Source organism: Lagenorhynchus albirostris, chromosome 5 (genome assembly GCF_949774975.1).
Source record: "Lagenorhynchus albirostris chromosome 5, mLagAlb1.1, whole genome shotgun sequence".
In the NCBI taxonomy this organism is placed as follows: Eukaryota; Metazoa; Chordata; class Mammalia; order Artiodactyla; family Delphinidae; genus Lagenorhynchus; species Lagenorhynchus albirostris.
In genome coordinates, this window is record NC_083099.1 from 114775945 (window position 1) to 114795199 (window position 19255).

General features: G+C 35.8%; 1 protein-coding gene across 1 annotated transcript in view; it reads right to left on the minus strand.

The window, feature by feature from the left end:
* Positions 1 to 19255, minus strand: part of ROBO2 (roundabout guidance receptor 2) — a 518554-nt gene that overhangs the window by 152325 nt on the left and 346974 nt on the right. Inside the window, exons 2-3 of the mRNA XM_060149063.1 lie at positions 12248 to 12405; positions 9396 to 9516 (exon numbers count right to left, since the gene is read on the minus strand). Of these exons, the coding sequence (XP_060005046.1) occupies positions 9396 to 9516; positions 12248 to 12405 (279 nt within the window). The remainder of the gene's footprint in view (positions 1 to 9395; positions 9517 to 12247; positions 12406 to 19255) is intronic.

The window sequence follows — 19255 nt, forward strand, 5'->3', positions numbered from 1 at the left end:
ATGCTGAGTATAGACTGGAAGTATATGATTTTACTGACTAAATAAAGACCCGTATTTATGAAACAAATGTGTAAGCTACAAAAGCATATTTTACTGCAATAAAGTCAACCATCATTGGTATTCAGAAGGAAGACAACTGCATCTGTCCACAGGGCAGCTGACAGTAGGGATCAAAATTTTCTTTAAACACAGACAGACCTGCACATGCTCAAGTATCTGTACACTGGGGCCCCCAAACCCCAAGCCGTAAAACAAGGCTCATGGACTTTATCATGGAGAGGTTTTCTAATGCAGGATTTAGAAATAATCCATATAGACTTGAGGGAAAAGTTTGCTTTAAAAGATTTTAGGTGGTCAGAAACAATTAGCAGCTAAGTGTGCCCCTTTGACCACAGAACAAATCTGCAAGTTGGATAGAATTACTTAGTGTTCTCCTTTGACCACTGGACACTGTGTGCTTCAAACTATCTTAGTTCCTGCATAGTTCATATTGAGCTACTGTTTTTGGCAGTATATAGGCAATAGGATCAGTATTCTTACGAGTGTTTGGAATATTAACAGAAAAAGATGAGTCATTAGCATAGAAAGCAGGATTGATTTCTTCTTTGCTATCACTTAGGGATATTCATCCAGCTCATCCAAAAGCTGCAGTAACCCAATATTAAAAGAGATCCAAGCCACTGCTGATATCACTAATGAATGAGAAATTGTGTGTCAGGCTATCCCTCCTGTTCCCTCCGATTTTAAAGGGGGAATTGTCCTAAAACTTGGCATATGGATGAGTAAGCTAAGAGAAGTCTTTCCCTCATCCACTCATTCATTCAGCACATGTTAATGCAGCTTCTCCTATGCCAGGTTTCTAGCTTGGTAGCTGGTGAAGAGCCAGCAGCTTGGTTTCATCAGAAAAGTGGTGAGAGATGAAACTAGTTAGTTGGTAAATGGTGAGACAATGATGGGCCTTCTATACCATGTCAAGGAATGTGAGCTCTGCCCTAAAGGTGATAGAGAGATGTTGAAAGATTTTAACTAAGGCAGCAGCATTTTTAATAAGCATATGAAAATGATCGTGTTGGCAGATCTGTGAAAAATGAATTAGAAGAGAATATGAAGCAGTGAATTAGGTCAAACAGTTATTGTAAGAAATTATTTCAGCTTAGAACTGACAGTGGTTCTAGGGATATGGAAGAGGGAACAGAATGAAGAGATACCAGAACTGGGTGATCAATCAGATGTGGAAGGAAAGTCTAGAAAGATTCTAAAATTTCCATTTGGCAAACTGGAACAAAGTGGCAGGTAAAGTATGGATATGGTGTGTGACTGTGTCAATCCTTTCATTGCAGATATGGTAGATATGAAAAAAATGGACCCCTTACACTTAAGCCATTGTTAGCCTTCTGTTACTTGAAGTCAAATGCATTCATAATTAATATGGTAAAGGAGGCTACTTATATTATAGAGAGGAGAAAATAAATATGATTACGTCTATAGACATAGAGAACCTGTTGGATTAAAAAAATTCTAAATAAGAAGGAATCACAAGAAACTTCTTAAGTATAACAAAGATATTTTATCAGAAACTAAATGCAAAAATTATTCTTTAAAAGTAATATACTAAAGTCATGCCTAATACAATCAGGAACAAAATGGACATGCTGACATTAATAATCAGTAAGAAAAAGAAGGAAAGTGTGAGTATTGGAGAAGAACCAAAATAGTCATTACTTGCAGACGCTCCACAATACAAATAATACAGAACAGTAACTTCGATCATTGATGACTGCAACAAAAGATAAGAACAACATAGGATCATGCAGCAATGCTGGCAGTATTGGAAAATCGGGGATTTTAGGATAAATTGTGGCAAAATCATACCTTGGGATGTTAATGCTATCTCTGTATCTATCTCTCTAACATGGAAGTTTTTCATGGCATGATGCTGACTACAAAGTAAATTGCATAAGAGTATATAGATTAGTTCCACTACCTTGGGATGTTAATGCTATCTCTGTATCTATCTAACACGGAAATTTTTCATGGCATGATGCTGACTACAAAGTAAATTGCATAAGAATATATAGATTAGTTCCACTAAAATACACATGAATATCTTCAGGCAAAGTTATTGTATGTTTCCTTTAACATGCCACCAGTCACAAAATTGCAACATATGAGTATAATTAATTCAAAGAGCAAACTTTGAAAGAGTTGCCACAAAACTAAAATTGTCTCTTCGTTCAGAGGACACCATTAGGGTCCTTGAGGATTTTTTTGGTTATCATACCTGTTCTAAGTCCCACTATTTTGTATGGAGACACGTGGAAGCACCTGATTTACAATTTCAAGAAGGAAGAAAGTTATGGGGTTCCCTGCTGCTGTTCTGATGAACTCAGTAGGGGTGGAGAACTTTGCAACGAACTTTGTCTATTCTCTTCTGCCCTCAAGCAGAGTTTAGTTGCCAAGCAACTAGATAACCACAGGAGACTATGTGGTATAGAATGTTTGGAAGCCTAACATTGGTCTATGGTGGAAAATGCAATTCAATTGATTAAAAAAAATGGACAATGCAAAGAATAACCCAGAAGAAAGTCATTTGCATATACATGGCACATCAGAAAGGGTTTTATACCTGAATGTACCTGAGGTTGTGCCTTCCAACAAAGTAACACTGAAATTTACCAATTCGTTGGAATTTGGTCACAACTTTTAAAAAATTGTTCTGAGAATTTCCATAGCGCCTGTTGCAGCAATTATCTCTAAATTATGTTATTCATTATGTCAGCTGTTTTCTGCTAATTATATTAAGTTCATCTTCTACTTTGTAATTTTAACAGCCCACAAAAAAACAGTATGTTAAAAACTGTAGGTTTGCTTAACGTTTATTTAGATGGAAAGACAGTTTTTGGTAGGAATTATTTTCAGTTTACTTAACTCGACTTTATTTCCAGAAAATCTGAGAATCAAAAATATGAGTATTAAAGACTAAATAAGTTATACAGGCAGAAATGTATTTTTAAATGCTTTGCCTTTGCAGAGGTTACTGCTACCATAGCTAAACACAAAACCACACCCCTTTCAGACGCAAATTACAAAAATTACAAGGAATTATCTTGGGGTTTATTGTTTTGTGTCAAAATCATCTGCAAATAATGTAGTTAGAAGGATTAGAAAGTAAGATGACAAGAAAAGCATCCAGCAAGTCGATAACTGACCACATTCAATACCCATTAATGCCCCGTGAAGTTTGTACTCCATGAAGCTCTGGACAACTACAATAAATATACATGAAACATCTTGAACTACTGACTAACAAGCAAACCACATTTTAAGGCATGTCAAAATAAGGTCACTGATTTTTCTATGTTGTTACCTTATGGCTGATCACACATTGAAACACGGGTAGACATCTCAAGGGCTATTTGCTGAAGGTTTATCAATGAGATTAGAGTCCCTCTGAATGGCCCGATCCTTAATTATACAGCCATTGCGTGATCAGAGGCAATGTCTTTGCCAATGCAATTAACATTTTTTTTATTGTGAGATTAACTGGATTTGAATCACTTGCATAGTTTGCTTATAAGATTAATCTCTCTTGAGATAGCAGTGTTCTTTGGCAGCGTGGTACTATGTAAAGTACAGGTCTCAAGTAGCCAGGTTAATTTAGTTCCAAATTGCCATTGTGGAAATTCCAGCTTTGTATGCAACTGTAATAAAATCAAATGCCAAGTCTCCTTGTGGTTACGTCAATAATATTCAGAAATCAAAATATTCACTTCAACCCCAAAACCATAAATCTGAAATGTGGTTGCATAATATCTCTTAACTTTCTTACTTACATGCTACAATGAAGGAAATTAAGTGTCCAGAGAACAAATTTCTTTCAACTGTATTCAGTCATTGACTATGGCTGTAAAATTGGTAAAGGCTATGCTGTGACAGCTATTACTAGGACAACCTTAACAATTTAAAAATAAACTTTGCTTGACATTATAAAAGTAGCATTATGGCAATAATTATATAGGTAGAGTCCTTTAAATCCTCTAAGACCAAAGCTATGCAGTAAAAGCACATGAGACCTAACCACTGCTTGTAAATCTTATCTTAACTTCAGTTGACCCAGAAGGATCCGCCACCCAGTAGTGTCTATTAAACTGGAAAGTGAGGTGGCTAGTCGTAGTATGTCTCCTTTTTTAAATGGGTATGTGTGAGGGGCAGGGGGTTATGATAGCCATTGAATGCGAATTACTGTGCCCTTCCAATATAGACTGGATGTTAATGATCAGTCTGCCTGACTGGGATTAAATAAATCCTTGCTGCACTAATTTCTCTTCTTGCCAAGAATTTTCTTTGTCTGAAAGAAACCATCCTGTGAAGCAAAAGCAAACATAGGTAAATATTCTCAGAGGGAAAAGAATGCCTTTCTCACCATGCTTTAGAGGCAAAGTTTCGTGTTATTGCTGATATGATATGATATGAGAGTCATACTGAAAGCAGGGGACCTGTTTATTCATTTCCCTAACTCTATTTAAACACTCAGAGCCTGGCACATAGTAGGTGTTCAAAAGATATTTATTAAATAAGTGAACAAATGAGAAATATTTTGCTGTTTTAAAGTTTGCAAGTTAATATTATTTAAAAGAACTAAATTGCTCTTAACAATCACCTTGATTTTAATAACACCTTATGTTTTAAATTCGTAAATGAAGGCCACAAGTTATCAATAACACACAGATATTTCCTAAGGTTTGGTTCTGAGATTTCTTCCCTCATAGCTTTGTCTCACAGTATCTCAACTACACTCAGGCCATCAACTATTATCTCTCACTCAATAACTGAATATCAATATAACCAGACCCAACCTCTATCCTCATCCCAAAGAAAACAGTCATTTGAAGAAAGCCTCCAGTGTAAAAGACAGAACAATGCAGGCGAGAGGTCAGGGAAAGGAACTTAGAAGAAAAGGAGGAATGCATCATGAGAAAATTTTATTTAAAAAAAAAGAATATTGTTAAAATCCTGAGATGCAAGATAAGTTAAAACATCCATGAAATAAGAACAAGATGCTATAAATAAGGAATATTTCAAGAAAAGAAAGATCTAGGAGATTTAACGTCTCATTAATGAATTTATGCTCGACAGAGAAATGGAATAGAAAAAGTGGACAGTATATTTCATTGACTTGTATGAATAGAGCGTTTTTAGATTGAGATTGCTCAGTAAGTGTCCAACCAGTAAAAGAAAAAAAGTGCCAAAATGAGGCATCGTATTGAAACATTTCAGAACCATGGGATAAAGAGAAGGTACTAAGTAAAGTTTGGAAAGAGAAAAAAAAAGGAAAATGATCGCATAGGGATCAAAAGTACAGTAGACTCCTCAACAGTAACGATGGAAGCAAAATGATATTGAAGTGGCGACCTTAATATTTCGAGCAAAAATATTTTTTTAAACTTGAATTCTATAACCAGCCGAAGTATCCATTAAGTTTTGGATTGAATAAAGATAGCTTGGTCTGGAATGTGTTCTAGGCTCTAGTCAAGGAGAAATCAGTAGAGAAACACTGTTCTGAATATAAGAGTTAAACAAGGAAAAAAAATACAGGATATAGGAAACAGGGAATCCAGCATCAAAGGAAAGGGAAGATGAATATCAGAATGAAGTTTCTGGGGTAGATCTAAATAGAATCCAGCCTGGTTGGACTGGGCAGAAGTCTGACGCCTCCAGGATGGCTGTAGCAAGAGTAGACTTAATAGCTAAATAGAATTTAGAGAATTTTAAACCTTCTGTTGAAGATTTCAAGAAGAATTCATGACAGGCATAGATAAACATAAGTAAAAGGAAAAATGGATTTATTATTAATTCAAAGAAGACTAAATATAGTGCCAGAAAAGTAATGCCATTATAATAGCATAACAGCTCACAGTCAATATTTACAAGGTTATAATAACTTAAATTCTAAATATTAACATAGTCAATGTTTCTAAAGTCAATATACTGAAAAGACAAAGAAGGGTAAAGACAAAAAGAAGGGAAAGTACAGGTGAGAAGCTGGGGAAAGGAAGTATAAGTGGGCCAAATCATCATCTTCCAAAATAAGAAGTTAAAATGTATAAAATTGCAGAATAAGCACATAGATATATGGAAATAAATCCCAGAAGAAAAAGATAAAACAGGCTTATAGGAATGTTCAAAGATGAGAAATGTGTGTGTGTGTGTATGTGTGTTGGGAGGAGGGGAGGTTGCAAGCTCTTTCTGTATTTCATCATAAGTTTTGCAATACTTCTAATGTCTATTAGAAATGTAACACAGAAAATTTTTTTTCATGTATTACTTTTACAAACATTTAAAAATAATTAGGAAACAATTCTTATTTTTAGTTGCTTTTTAATGATAGTTAAGTTCTAGATAACAGACATCCCAAACCTACCCATAACTGGAAATTTAATTATGTACTTCAACCCTAGTTTCTCTGTCTTCAGGATCTCTAGAATTTAATTAACATATGTAAATTGCTACAAAGTATTCTTTATGAAGACATCTAGACTGTGCCATAGATTTTAGTGTCCTTCTGCACTGTAATGCCTACTTCTAATTTTTAGATTTGGTACTGCCACTTAACTAGGATGCTACTTTATGGTCAGCAAATATTAAAGAAGAACAAACAGCATAAATGACTCAGAGAGTAACATTTTGAAAATTAAGTCACACTGATTAAGACTTTTCCTAAAGCGCAGATTTTTAAAGCATAATTTGCAATTTTCAAACTAAAAAACTTCTAAGTCCAATCCCACTTATTAAAGAGTCAAAATACTTGCAGATGGCTATTGTATTGGTAAAGACCCTTTAACCTTTTCATTGGTTTCCTTGCCATTATAAGTGAATTATATTTTTGAACAATTAAATATCATCAGTTACTTTTTCTGTATTATATATCTTAAAGATGGAGTTGCAAAGGACATTTAAAAACTTCCATTTAAAAGCTGGAAGAGTACAGAGTTGTCACAGTAGCCAGAGTTTTAAAGGCAGAAGTGTTGCTACATGAAAATAGAATTGAGAGAGGAGAGGTAAACTGTCACTAACCAGCTTTACATTTATAAACCTCCCACCAGAGATAGAATATCTAACAACGATGAAATACAGATAGGTTTACTAGAAAACATTTTCTGGATACAGAGCATCAAAATAAACTAAAGAAGGCCTCATTATACATAGCACACTAGTTATTTTATTTTCTCTAAGAATTGGGGAATCAAGGTACAGGAGGGGGTCTTTCCCATGCAATACTTGTCACAATCTTGATTTAGACCATCACTACTCTTTTTATGTTTTATTTCTAGGTTTGGATGTTGTTTTCTTATCAATTATGGAATTTTACTTTTTCCCTCAACTTAATATTGTACTTAGGTCAGTTCTGACTAGTTTACACCATGAGATAAACGTTTCTCAGCTTCCTAAACAAATTGTTCCAGAAGAACTGCCTGTAGACAAATTCAATCTTTTTGGTTTATAGCTACTTTCAAAATAATTTAGAAGTCCCCCCTGTAACTCCTGACATATTTAGGGATATCCTTCAGTTCTCATCATATTTTTAGAGAAAGTAGGGTGAATATTTCATAACACAAGTCACATTTGGTAAGTCTAATTGCTTGGGTAATAACACTAAACCCTTTCAATTTTCTTCTGAAGGCAATATATACTGCTGTAATGAAACATTTTTCTGTTCCAAAGCTGGTGGTAGCTACAGAAGAATAGAGATGAGTGTTTCTTTAAATAGAATAGCTGTACTTGTGGGTTTTCAATGCTAATGTTCAGTGACCGCTAATTTCATATCTTAGCAGGCAAAACTGTATTTTATTCATTACGGAGTGAAGCACATTTTGAGACTCTTATAGATAGATAACTGCATGAAATGTAAGGGCAAACTGATATTGTCTGAGCTCTCTGTAGGACAGAAATTTACATGCATACTTTGAACTGTTTTATTTTTACTGTTCAATTCCTTTAATGAATTATGGGATCCTGGTTTTGTCATTTGGGACTTCAAGCTGCTTAGTATCCACAAGGAGTATTACCAGAGATTACCTGATACTCAGAGCAATTGAAAAGAGAGGCCTGCACTCTAGTACATATTCATAAACCACACCTAACACTCTAAATGTAATGGAAACCATAATATGGCTCTCTTTTGCATCGCAGCACGGGATCCCATTATACCATGGGTGGCACATCCCAAACTGCAAAAGAAGTTTCTTTAGGGATGTATGCCAGATTCTGATGCTACCTCAGTGTGTTCTGGAGTAATGACATAGGATCTTATCATACCATGCACAGATTCAGAAGATTATTTTACTGGCATACACAAAAAAGTAATTTGAAATTCACAATTATCTCTTGCATTTAAAAAAGAAATCATAATATCTGCAATAGTGACTCTTTTATTCAAATATATATATAGAGAGAGATAGATATACACACGCATCTATATATGTGTGTATATATACATATGTGTATGTGTTTGTGAGTGCGTTTGTGAGTATACATATATGTTTCCATACAGATACTTGAATGGGACTTCAATGGGACTTCGATGTCATCTAAAGGAATGTTTCATTTTCCAGCATCTTTAGGATCCCCATTTTCCCCAATTTTCTGCCATTGTATTTCTCTTTCAATTTTCCACAGCTGCCCTGTAGCATTTTCCTTACTTCGTTTATTTGGCCATCTTTACTACCTCCAATTTTCTCCTTCCTAATGCTTTCTCCACTGTTTCTGTGATACAGATCTAATCACGTTTTCACTAACTAATTGAATTACTCCAGCTAAAGAGTCCTTTGGTTTTTAAGTTGAAGAAACATGAATATTATAGCAAAATAGTTGATCAATTTTTTTCTAATTTTGATTGCGTGTGTATAACTAGCAAGTTAGTCTTTTTATCATGAGGTAAAACTGCAAATAGCTCAATCTGAAATTTTTTAAATTAGAACACAAGTGAAATGGCTATACACTGCACTCTCTAATTTTTAAAAACCTTACCCTGTGACATGCACATAATAAATACTTCATAAATGCATCACAATGGAATGAGTGATATACTTTAAATGTATATAATCTCTCAAATAGATTTTGAGAAAGGACAGTTTTTTACATCCTGATGAAAGGTAAAATCCTATAAATATATATGAATAAAGTAGGTAAATTAATGTTTCAAAAGTTTAATTTTCTTCACATCAAAGATTTCATTGAAAGACAGAACCAGAAAACAAGACAATTCTAGTCTATTGAGCTCACCACAAGTCATAAGTAACTGTCCCTGTATGGCCTGGTGTTTGGTATTAGCAAAAATATTTAAAGGAAAAGGAAAAGTAGTAAATAGCAATTTATAATTGAAAAGAGAGTTTTACCAAAGACAGTCAGCTCTGCTGGATCACTGTCTCTTTCTCCCACCATATTGGTGCCAACACAGGTATACATCCCTGCATCACTTTTCCTGGTATTGGAGATCATTAGTTTTCCACCACGGATCTGTTAAAATTGAAAAAAAAGAAAATGGAAAGGAAAAGAAACAGAGAAAGAAAGGTCACTAATAAATAATTTTAAATATTTAAGCACATTTTTTTTCTCTAAAAGAAATAGCTGAGTGTCTAAGACACAAAACTCTACCACTATTTTGGCATCTGCATGTGTACTTTCTTCTCTTAAATTCACCCTCAATGTAAGCCTCCATATTTCCTTTCTAGAGAATGCTTCTTTAAGGCAGTCTTCCTCTCTCTTGCCTGGTCCTATTTTGAATCTTGTGACTGCCCCCATTAAACCACAGTGGTTGGTCTTCACTCTGAGATTCTGTTGAATGAATTTCTATTGACATTTGTCATCAGAACGAAGTACTAGGTATCTGCTTTGGATAATAGAACGAAATCTAATTGACTCAGAAGAATTCAATGAGTATTTGTTGAGTACCTCTATGGGCTGGGTAGTGTTCTAGGCCTTTGAGATTCAATAGTCAACCAAATAGTAAAAACCTCTGCTTTCATGGAGTTTACATTTCAATTGTTAGTATTAAAATTATCTTTGCCTCATCTTAACTATATTTATGAGATAGTTTTTGAAGAGGAGGTCAGGTTGAATAAAAACAAAATTTTTTTTTGAATGATGAGTATGACTTGGTACAAGTCATTGGCTTCTAAAATGTGGTCCCTAAATGTTTCTTAAATGAGAAGCATTTTTGTTTGAATAAACAAATGTAATAATGTTAAAATGTCTGTTAGTTAAAGGGTACATTAAAGCAGAATAAGGTTTTTAGTAAGTGAATCATCAACTTATAGCTTCTTTTCCAATAAAAATTTTTTTTATTATTTATCTAGTTCAACAATCTTAACTTTACAATGACTGAGTGTTCTTAAAGAGATATGAGATAAGAATATGCTGGTTTCCTCCTTTAATTTTAATTTCACAGGCAGACAAAACTCAAGTAGGTACGTTTTCATCAGACTTATTCAGGCTCTAAAACTAGCCATGTCATAGAAAGGGATTTTCAATATTTTTTTTTTTTTTTTACTGAAGAAGAAAACAGAGTCAACCTATTCTCAACTGTATGCAGTAGAGCATAATAAATGATAGGTTTAAACCACGGAGGCCATTTCTCCTTCCCCCGAAGCTGAGTGTGACAATATGATTTGATTTGATTTGACCAGTGGAACTAAAGCAACATTTCACCAGAAGAAAGGCACTCGCATATAGGGACTTGCCTTCTCTTGCTGCAGTTGGAACCCTGAGACCAGTATGAGAACCAGCCCGAGCTAGCCTGCTGGAAAATGAGAGGCCGTGAGGAGAAGAACCAAGATGGCCAGCTGAGAGACAGTCAATGGTCAGCCACGTGAGTAAAGTTATCCTAGATCATCCCAGCTGCCAGCACATGTTTAAACAAGCCACAGAAGCATGAGAAAGCCTAGCAAAGATGAACCAAACTAGCCCAGAGCAAAGAACTGTCAGCTTACCCCCAGAATCATAGTGTAAATGCAATGGTTATTATAAATCACAGTATTTTGGGGTCATTTGTTACAAAGCAAAAGCTAAATGATTACCAACATGAAAAAGATCTTGAACAGGAGCACATTTTCATAAGTTTGGTACCCAAGCACAGACCATTGAGAACCAAATTATCTTTCACTGTAGATCCTCACAGTGTCAACAGTTCAATCCAGAATCATATGGAATATGTTGTGATCTTTTGCATGGACTCTCTCGTCCTGTGTTATGATGTAATCACAATGTACACATAAGAATAAAACCTCATTTATAAGATATTTTTAAAGAGAATAGACACCCAGAAAATGTGGACTTTTTGATAGAAATGGTACATTTGTTTCGTTGAGACATTATTTTAAATAAAATATATTAATTCTCAGTTATTGTACTGAGTATAAAAATTATACTAAGAACCATGTCAGAAGGTTGAGGCATTATCTACTATTTCAGTGGACTGCTCTCACAAACTTCACATACACAGGTTGAATGGATGCTCTGAAAAAATAAAATAACTATATGCCATTTCTCTACCTTTTTACCATTTTCTGGGTGTTCCATTTTGAATATTAATTGACTGATTAACCTGATCATCCATTTCCCTTGAAAACAGACTATTTTTCTACAAGGGTTAAACTGCAAAACCAGGCAGTTATTTTTACATTGATTTTACTTTCTATCTCTTAAACTTTGAAATGAGTTCTCATATAATATTTTAGTTATAAATATTACATTGGAAAAACTGGAAAAGACCTTGAAATATTTATCACCTCAAATTATTTCCTCTTATAATTTTGAAAGTAGTATGAAAAGAAATGTTCTAGTTAATACAGTTTATGGCCATCATTTACACTTTGACACATGTATTGCATGATCAATAGATGCATTTGGAGATCTTAAAAAGAGCTTCGACATCAGTATTCTACTGCAAAGATATATTTACATATTCAGATTGGTCCAGTTATTAATATATCATATACACTTGATTTATATAATATTTGACTATTTGAAGCCTCATTCCAAAGTTTTTATTTTTGGTTACCTTTTTTCAGTCCTTTCAATACAGTGTAAATAGTAATTAGCACTCAAATACAGTTCTACAACTTTATTACCAAGAAATAATAAATAATATAAATAAAATATTATAAATAATATAAATAAAATAATAAAATACATCCATTTTAAGCCTTGATATTCAATCTCTCTAGGGGTCCATTTTAGTTTAACTCACACTTATTCTTTCTTCCTTGTCATCAATTCGAATTTTATCTTTTTTCCAGTAGATGGTGGGTTCTGGGTGTCCCCGGGGAGGTTGGCACTCCAGGATTGCAGGCTCTCCGGCTGCCACTACAACATCTGTGGGATTTTGCCGGAAGTCATCTCGTAACACTGAAGAAAAACAATTGTAGTAAAAGAAAACTCAATGACAGTAACTTTAGCTTCTTTTTGCAAAAGGTAACTTCAAGTCTTAACTTACTTTGTTCTAATAAAATTCACTGGTATTTACTGAGAACAGAACCACGCCCATCTTAAAATATGTTAGAGCCAATCTAAGCGCTTCATCAACAGGGAAATGATTAACTCTATGACTATGAACCTTTGCTATAAAATCTGAGTTTAAAATGAGATAAGCCTAAAGAAAATAAGATGAGACACATTCATGATATAGTTTTGACATTTAATACAAACTCAAAGTACAAAACTGTTTATGTAGTATGATCCCATTTTCTATTTAAAAAGCATATACGTATACATACACGTGTATAAATGCATTAAAATAAGTTGTTATACTTGTTATACTTAAAGCCCTGAAACAAGTCATGTGCACGTGGTCTGGGAGCATGTATGCCTGTTCAGTCTGGGAGGGGAAGTGGGGTGAGAACTCCTTGAGAAAGCCCTTTCTCGTGACATGAACATGGACAAGATCCACACTGTTTTCATTACACTTCTGAAGATAGACTCATTGTTCACCCTTGCAATGCACTAGCACCCACATACACAGGGCTACATTTTCATTCTGTCTGCATCTCCACCTGCCGAGCGACATCTGGGCAGCGTGACATTCGGAGCAGAGATATCCCTTATAGCGGTTTTGCCAGTCTGAATTTCCCCTCCTTTCATTAGGAGAACAGCAGGTTGGACCTCCGTTGTAACCTCCGAAAATCTGGCATGCCTGGCTCTCCAAATGTCACCTATCTATCTGTGCACTTTTCTTCCCCTGGCAAAATGAAAAGCCTGGAGAAATGACTCGGTCCTATCAGACTGCAGAATGCTGGTTTTATTTAGCAAATAAGGACTATATCTATTTTAGGGTAAACATTAGAAAAAGCAGTTGAGAAAACAGGTGAAGGAGATTAAAGGGTACAAGCTACCAGTTATAAAATAAATAAGTTACAAGGAAGTAATGTACAGCACAGGGAATATAGTCAATATTTTATAACAACTTTGTATGGTGTATAATCTGTGAAAATATTTAATCACTACTTGTACACCTGAAACTAATATAATATTGTAAGTCAACAATACTTCAATAAAAAATGTAGTTGAGACCAGCTAATATACCATATTACACAATTGTCTCTACTTTTTGTAACTGCCTTGACCTTTCCTATTCTTTGATATTCTAACACAGACAAGGTTTTTTCCCAATGTACCTTGGGGTAAAAAAATAACCCCCCCCCAACACAAATATATGTGTGTATATGTATATGTATGTGTGTTATACACGTGTACATATATATACACACACCTGCATACATATATACATATGAACACACACATACATTTTCTATATATAAATTGGTCAAGCTATTTGAAATTGGTCAGTTATTTAAAATCAAAATTGGGCAGCTTGTGCTAACTTGTTATGTAAATCATCTGCTGCAAATGTGGATTAGGTCAAACCAACTGCTTTTCATGTCCTGTAATGAGACCCACTTCAGCACTCTGCTTCTTTGTTGGGCCAAGTCTCCAGGTTAATTGTCATTCTCCAAATAAATAAAAATCCCCTGTCCTGAAAATAGGTCCAGAGAGACAACTGAGTGACTTTTAAGGCTTTTCTTTTCTTGTCTCTTGCAACATGGTTTTCCATCTTAATGAAGTCATGACCTTTTATGAGATTAGAGAATCTTGTCTCCTATTGAAGGAGCAGTAAGAAAGAATTCAGCACAAATTGCTCACTCTTAGTTTATAAGCTGAGTAATTTACTGCTTTAGCTGCTGAGGAAATGTGTTCCATTTTAGCACAATGAACTGCACATTTTTTGGTTCTCTTGTCTAACTGGCAAGAAGGATGTGATTTATATGCATAGAGGTTTGCTTCTGAATGGGCTGAGGGAAGTGTGCATTTAAATGTGATGTTCATGAAGGAGGGTAAGAAGGGGTTAACACTGTGCTTCCCTATTGCAGGTAAATCCTCAAGGTAGAGCAAGCTGGTGACTCATTTATATCCTGAATACAGAACAGCTGCCTATTTATGCAATGTTAAGGCCCGCAAAACTATGGTAACAGGGTGGTGAGCACCCCTACAATATCCGGTACTGGCAGCAAGTGGTGTTTTGGCAGGCTCTCAATCTAGTCCAAAATGACACATCTGGCCAGTTGGAGAACCTTCTCCAGAACTGGTCTCCTGACAAGTAAGCCAAAAAGCCTCTGCTCAAATGGTACTTAGGACCACTGCAGATGATTCAGAAACACAGTATTACATCAATCTGCAACAAGCCAAATTAAGAGAAAAAAAAAAAAAAGGTCCTTTGATATGGGGGATAAAAAGGAGGAAAATATCATAACAAACTAGGGGCTGCTGCTCTTAAACAATATAACGTGTGTTTATGGCGTTGACAAAAAAAGAAAATGACTCCAATTTGCAAATGAAGCCAAGAAATCTAACATCAACTGTAATTTTAGGCTTTCCGACTATTCACCCAGAGAGTAGAGTGAGATAATAGTATAATTGGTACTGTACCCTCTTCAACTTGTAAAATGCTCTCTGGGGTTTATAGAGTAATTCATTTTTGCTTAGTGATACCATTTCTTTTACATCTTTGGGGATAATAAAATGTGTTTCTTCTCTCTCTCTCTCTCTCAAATAAAACATTCAAGAGAAAAACAACCCTTTCAGCAGGTTCTAGCACAGCAAACAAATATAGAATCTGTCTTAGGAAACAGAAAGTCATTTTTACTCATCTCAAATTGTATAAATGTTCTGATACCTGCTTCTGTGTTTCTGACGTTTGTATACCCATTCACAAATGTAAACAAAATAAAATGAAATATTTATTGTTTCCAAATTTTTGCTAATTATTCATTTCTGTCTTGGATTTTGCCCTCTGCTTTATGGCAAGTGATAAAAAATAGAAGGTGTTCCCTACAGTAAAGGATTTATGTATGTTAGATAACGGGAACTAAAACAGTCCTGTAAATATAAAAAAGCAAAGCAAGTCCAAATTGAGTCTATATATTTTTTCTCATTAAGCTCCTATTCTAAAAAGAACTGGAAGCCATATTTTCAATGTGGCTTGACAAGTAAGCCAAAACAAGAGCATGCAGCAATATGTGTTTACCTAAAGCTCCAAACAAGTCTTTAAATAGGGTGAAGAGAAATAAACATGATGAACTGAAAAGAATCTGGTTAAAAAGACAAAAGCTGGGGGCAGGGTAGAGGTAAGTTGTACTTTAAAGAAAAAAAGATATAATAGGCACACTTTTGATATAGTACTTGCTTGCAGATCTAAGTTTAGAATACAAGGGTTCACATCTCCATGGGGGAAAAAGAGAAATCTAGTTGGCTAGACCCCAAATATTCATTTCTCTCTATGAGCTGAAAACACAAATGAGACTTCACTAAGCTAGTCATAACCTGGGTTAGACTTGAATTCTCTTTACATTGACATGCACGGTGACTTAGAAAGTTATTCTGGAAGATCAATAAATTCTGAATTACTACTGTGTTTGATATGATAGAGTTCATATTCATGACATAAAGATTTGTAACAAATTAATTCAATTCTACAAGAAGACACTGAATACTGCAATGTGCTTGGCAGTGTCTTATAAAGTGGTTAAGGAATACTGTATAAAACAGAAATGACATGACGGTGCCTGTGGTAGGCTTGTTCTCTAACGCTCCACAATAACCTCTCCCTCTTGGTATTTATTTCTTTGTCTCACCCCTCCCCTTAACTGTGGGCTGGACCTGGTGACATGCCTTTAATGAAGTGATGGAATGTCATTTCAAAAATTAGGTTACAAAAGGTTGTAAGTTTCATCTTTTTCGTTCTGTCTTTCTGTCTCTCTCCTCATGTGCTTCCTCTGATCATGCAAGATGCCACACTGCTCGATGTACAGGCCCATTTGGCAATGACCCGAAGGCAGCTTTCAGCCAACGGTAAGCAAGGAACTGAGGCTTCAGTCCACATCCCTTGAGAGCTCAAATCCTGCCAGCAACTACTGAAATTTGGGAACAGGAACTTCTGCAGTTGAGCCTTTACATGAGACCACGGCCCTGACCAACATCTGCATTGCAGCGTTGTGAGAGATCCTTAGGAGGAGACTAAGTTAACTCATGTCTGGGTTCCTGACCCACCGACAGTAAGAAAATAAATGTGTGTTGTTTTAAGCTACTAAGTTTTGTGGTAATTTGTGATACAGCAATAGGTAACTAATACAGTGCCCTAAAACAGCTTCACATCTAGGTATCCCTTTAGAGCAGACCTCTTGGACTTTTGCTTCTTACTATCCCACATTCTTTAGCTCACCAAGTCCTCTCCCTTCTGTCCTAATTCAATAGTTCTCAAAATTCTTTTTTGCCTCAGTCAGCAGAGACAAGGCAAATCATTACTCTGACATTTCATCATTTTAAAATAAATTAGCAATAATAATGAAATGAGACTGCATAATTAGCAGACTTCTGAAAGATACATTTCTGACTTACAACCTATACATGCTTCCAAGCAGTTATTAAAAATGTAGAGCCTAAAACATTATGGATGAAAGTATTCATACACACCCTCAGATAAAGAAGACCATCCACAACAAATTAAACTGATCACGGGAAAGGTAATTTAAAAAGAGATATGTAATTAAAAGCACGGTTAGCAGCAGTTGAAACCTCTGGCAACTCAAAGCAACGCTGATCACAAGGCTTCCACGCCAGGAGGATTTCTCTCTGTATGTGCACCTGAGCTGTCAGAGCTGTGCAGCAAGAGACTTCTCAGTAGAAGACTGATGACTAGTTCTAAGAGATGCCCATCCAGTGCATATTTTAGTTTAAGAATACAAAATTTGAGTAAATCTTGATACTTAAAAGGACCATCAGAAGACTTTAGTCATGCATAATATATGAAATAACAAGAATTTTTTTTTTAAACTTGCTTTTTTGAATCAGCAGCACACACAGTAACACTTGATCTCCCTATTTTAAAAGTAATTGCTCTACAATAATAGCTAATATTTAATGAGTACACACTATGTGCAAAACCTGGCATCATGGATATGTCATAGGTCATTTGGAATGACCTATTGTAGTGGACAAGTACAGAGTCTGAACCCTGCAGGTCTGACTCTAGACCCTACGCACAGTCATTACGCTACAATGATTTGTAATATCACCTGTATCTATTTATTTTGTCCCCACTGCCCTAGTTCAGGAGGTCCCTGTCTCTTCCTTAATTACTTCCAGGGTATCCTATTTAAACTTTTTCTCTGATTTCTCTTTTAATCTCTCTATTGTGGCTATTATGAGTTTGCTAAAGTGCACATATGATGACATCAATTCCTTTTTCACAACTTTTTAAATGGCTTTTAAGAAAAAATTCTCTTCTTAATGTGATATCAAATGTTGTATAGAATCAGGTCTCTGTGTTTATATTTCCACACTCATCACATACATTTCTGCAACCCTTTTGCTGTAGACACACAGAGGAACATCTAATTATCGGTGCACATTAGCATATATGGTCTTTCTGCTTGAAAATCTTCCCCAGATACCTCTTTGTTCCCTTACTTTTTCCTATTTCTTTCTTCAAACACATACTGTTCCTTCAGTGTCAGCTTCAGATTCACTCATCTGAAAAGTTTTTTCTTTTACACTTACACGGGACTAGGTTACCCACCACAGGGTTCCCATCCTTTTGTTTTTTTAATTAATTTATTTATTTTTCATATTTATTTTTGGCTGTGTTGGGTCTTCATTTCTGTGCGAGGGCTTTCTCTAGTTGCGGCGAGCGGGGGCCACTCTTCATCGCGGTGCGCGGGCCTCTCACTATCGCGGCCTCTCTTGCTGCGGAGCACGGGCTCCAGACGCGCAGGCTCAGTAGTTGTGGCTCACGGGCCTAGCTGCTCAGCGGCATGTGGGATCTTCCCAGACCAGGGCTCGAACCCGTGTCCCCGGCATTAGCAGGCAGATTCTCAACCACTGAGCCACCAGGGAAGCCCAGGGCTCCCATCTTGAAGGGCATCAGACGAGTTCATCAAGTATACTTGACAGGTTGATCGAATTGATGAACTCCTCTTCAAAGGGTGTGCTGCAGTCTTTTTCATATTGTATGAAATACACTACAGTGTTTTAATTTGATTTCAAAATGTCATTTCTGAAGAACAATTTAAGTTGGTAGGATTTAAGAGACAGTGCGCTCGACTTGCCTACCTACAAGCTCGTATATCTCTAAAATAAAAGCCTGGCAGTTCAAAAAGGTCAGAAATCAATCACTCAAAGGAACAACATATTTATGTGCAAGCAATAAAACTGCTAGCACAAATTATAGTATAGCATAGTAAATATTACAGTGGGTTAGGAAAAACAGTGATGGCCATTTCTACCACTGGTACACATTATGTTCCTATCCTTATCACCAGCAGCACCTCTCACCACGGGAATGATCGGGTGTAATCGCAGCCAGCCTGAAGTTCAGGTCCTCTACTCTACTTCCCAGGAAAGTGCACTGTCTTGTCCTGCTGCAGTAAATGGCTGTTGTTGACAGCCATGCTCTGACCCCAGGGGGAGCTCCAGCCTCAGAATGAAACTGAGGCTCTGCACACTAGAAAACATATCTGGGTTCTTGATGCCATAACTGAACAAACCAATTCTGAAGACTGTGTTAAATCTGGACTTTCTACGTATGGGATCCAAAGAAGTTTTCTTTCATTTTTAGGCCAGTTGAAACTGAGTTTCCCCCTTCAACTGAAAGCTCTACACGGATAAGTTACAATAATTCTGTATTTTTCTGAAGTTGCAAAGACCG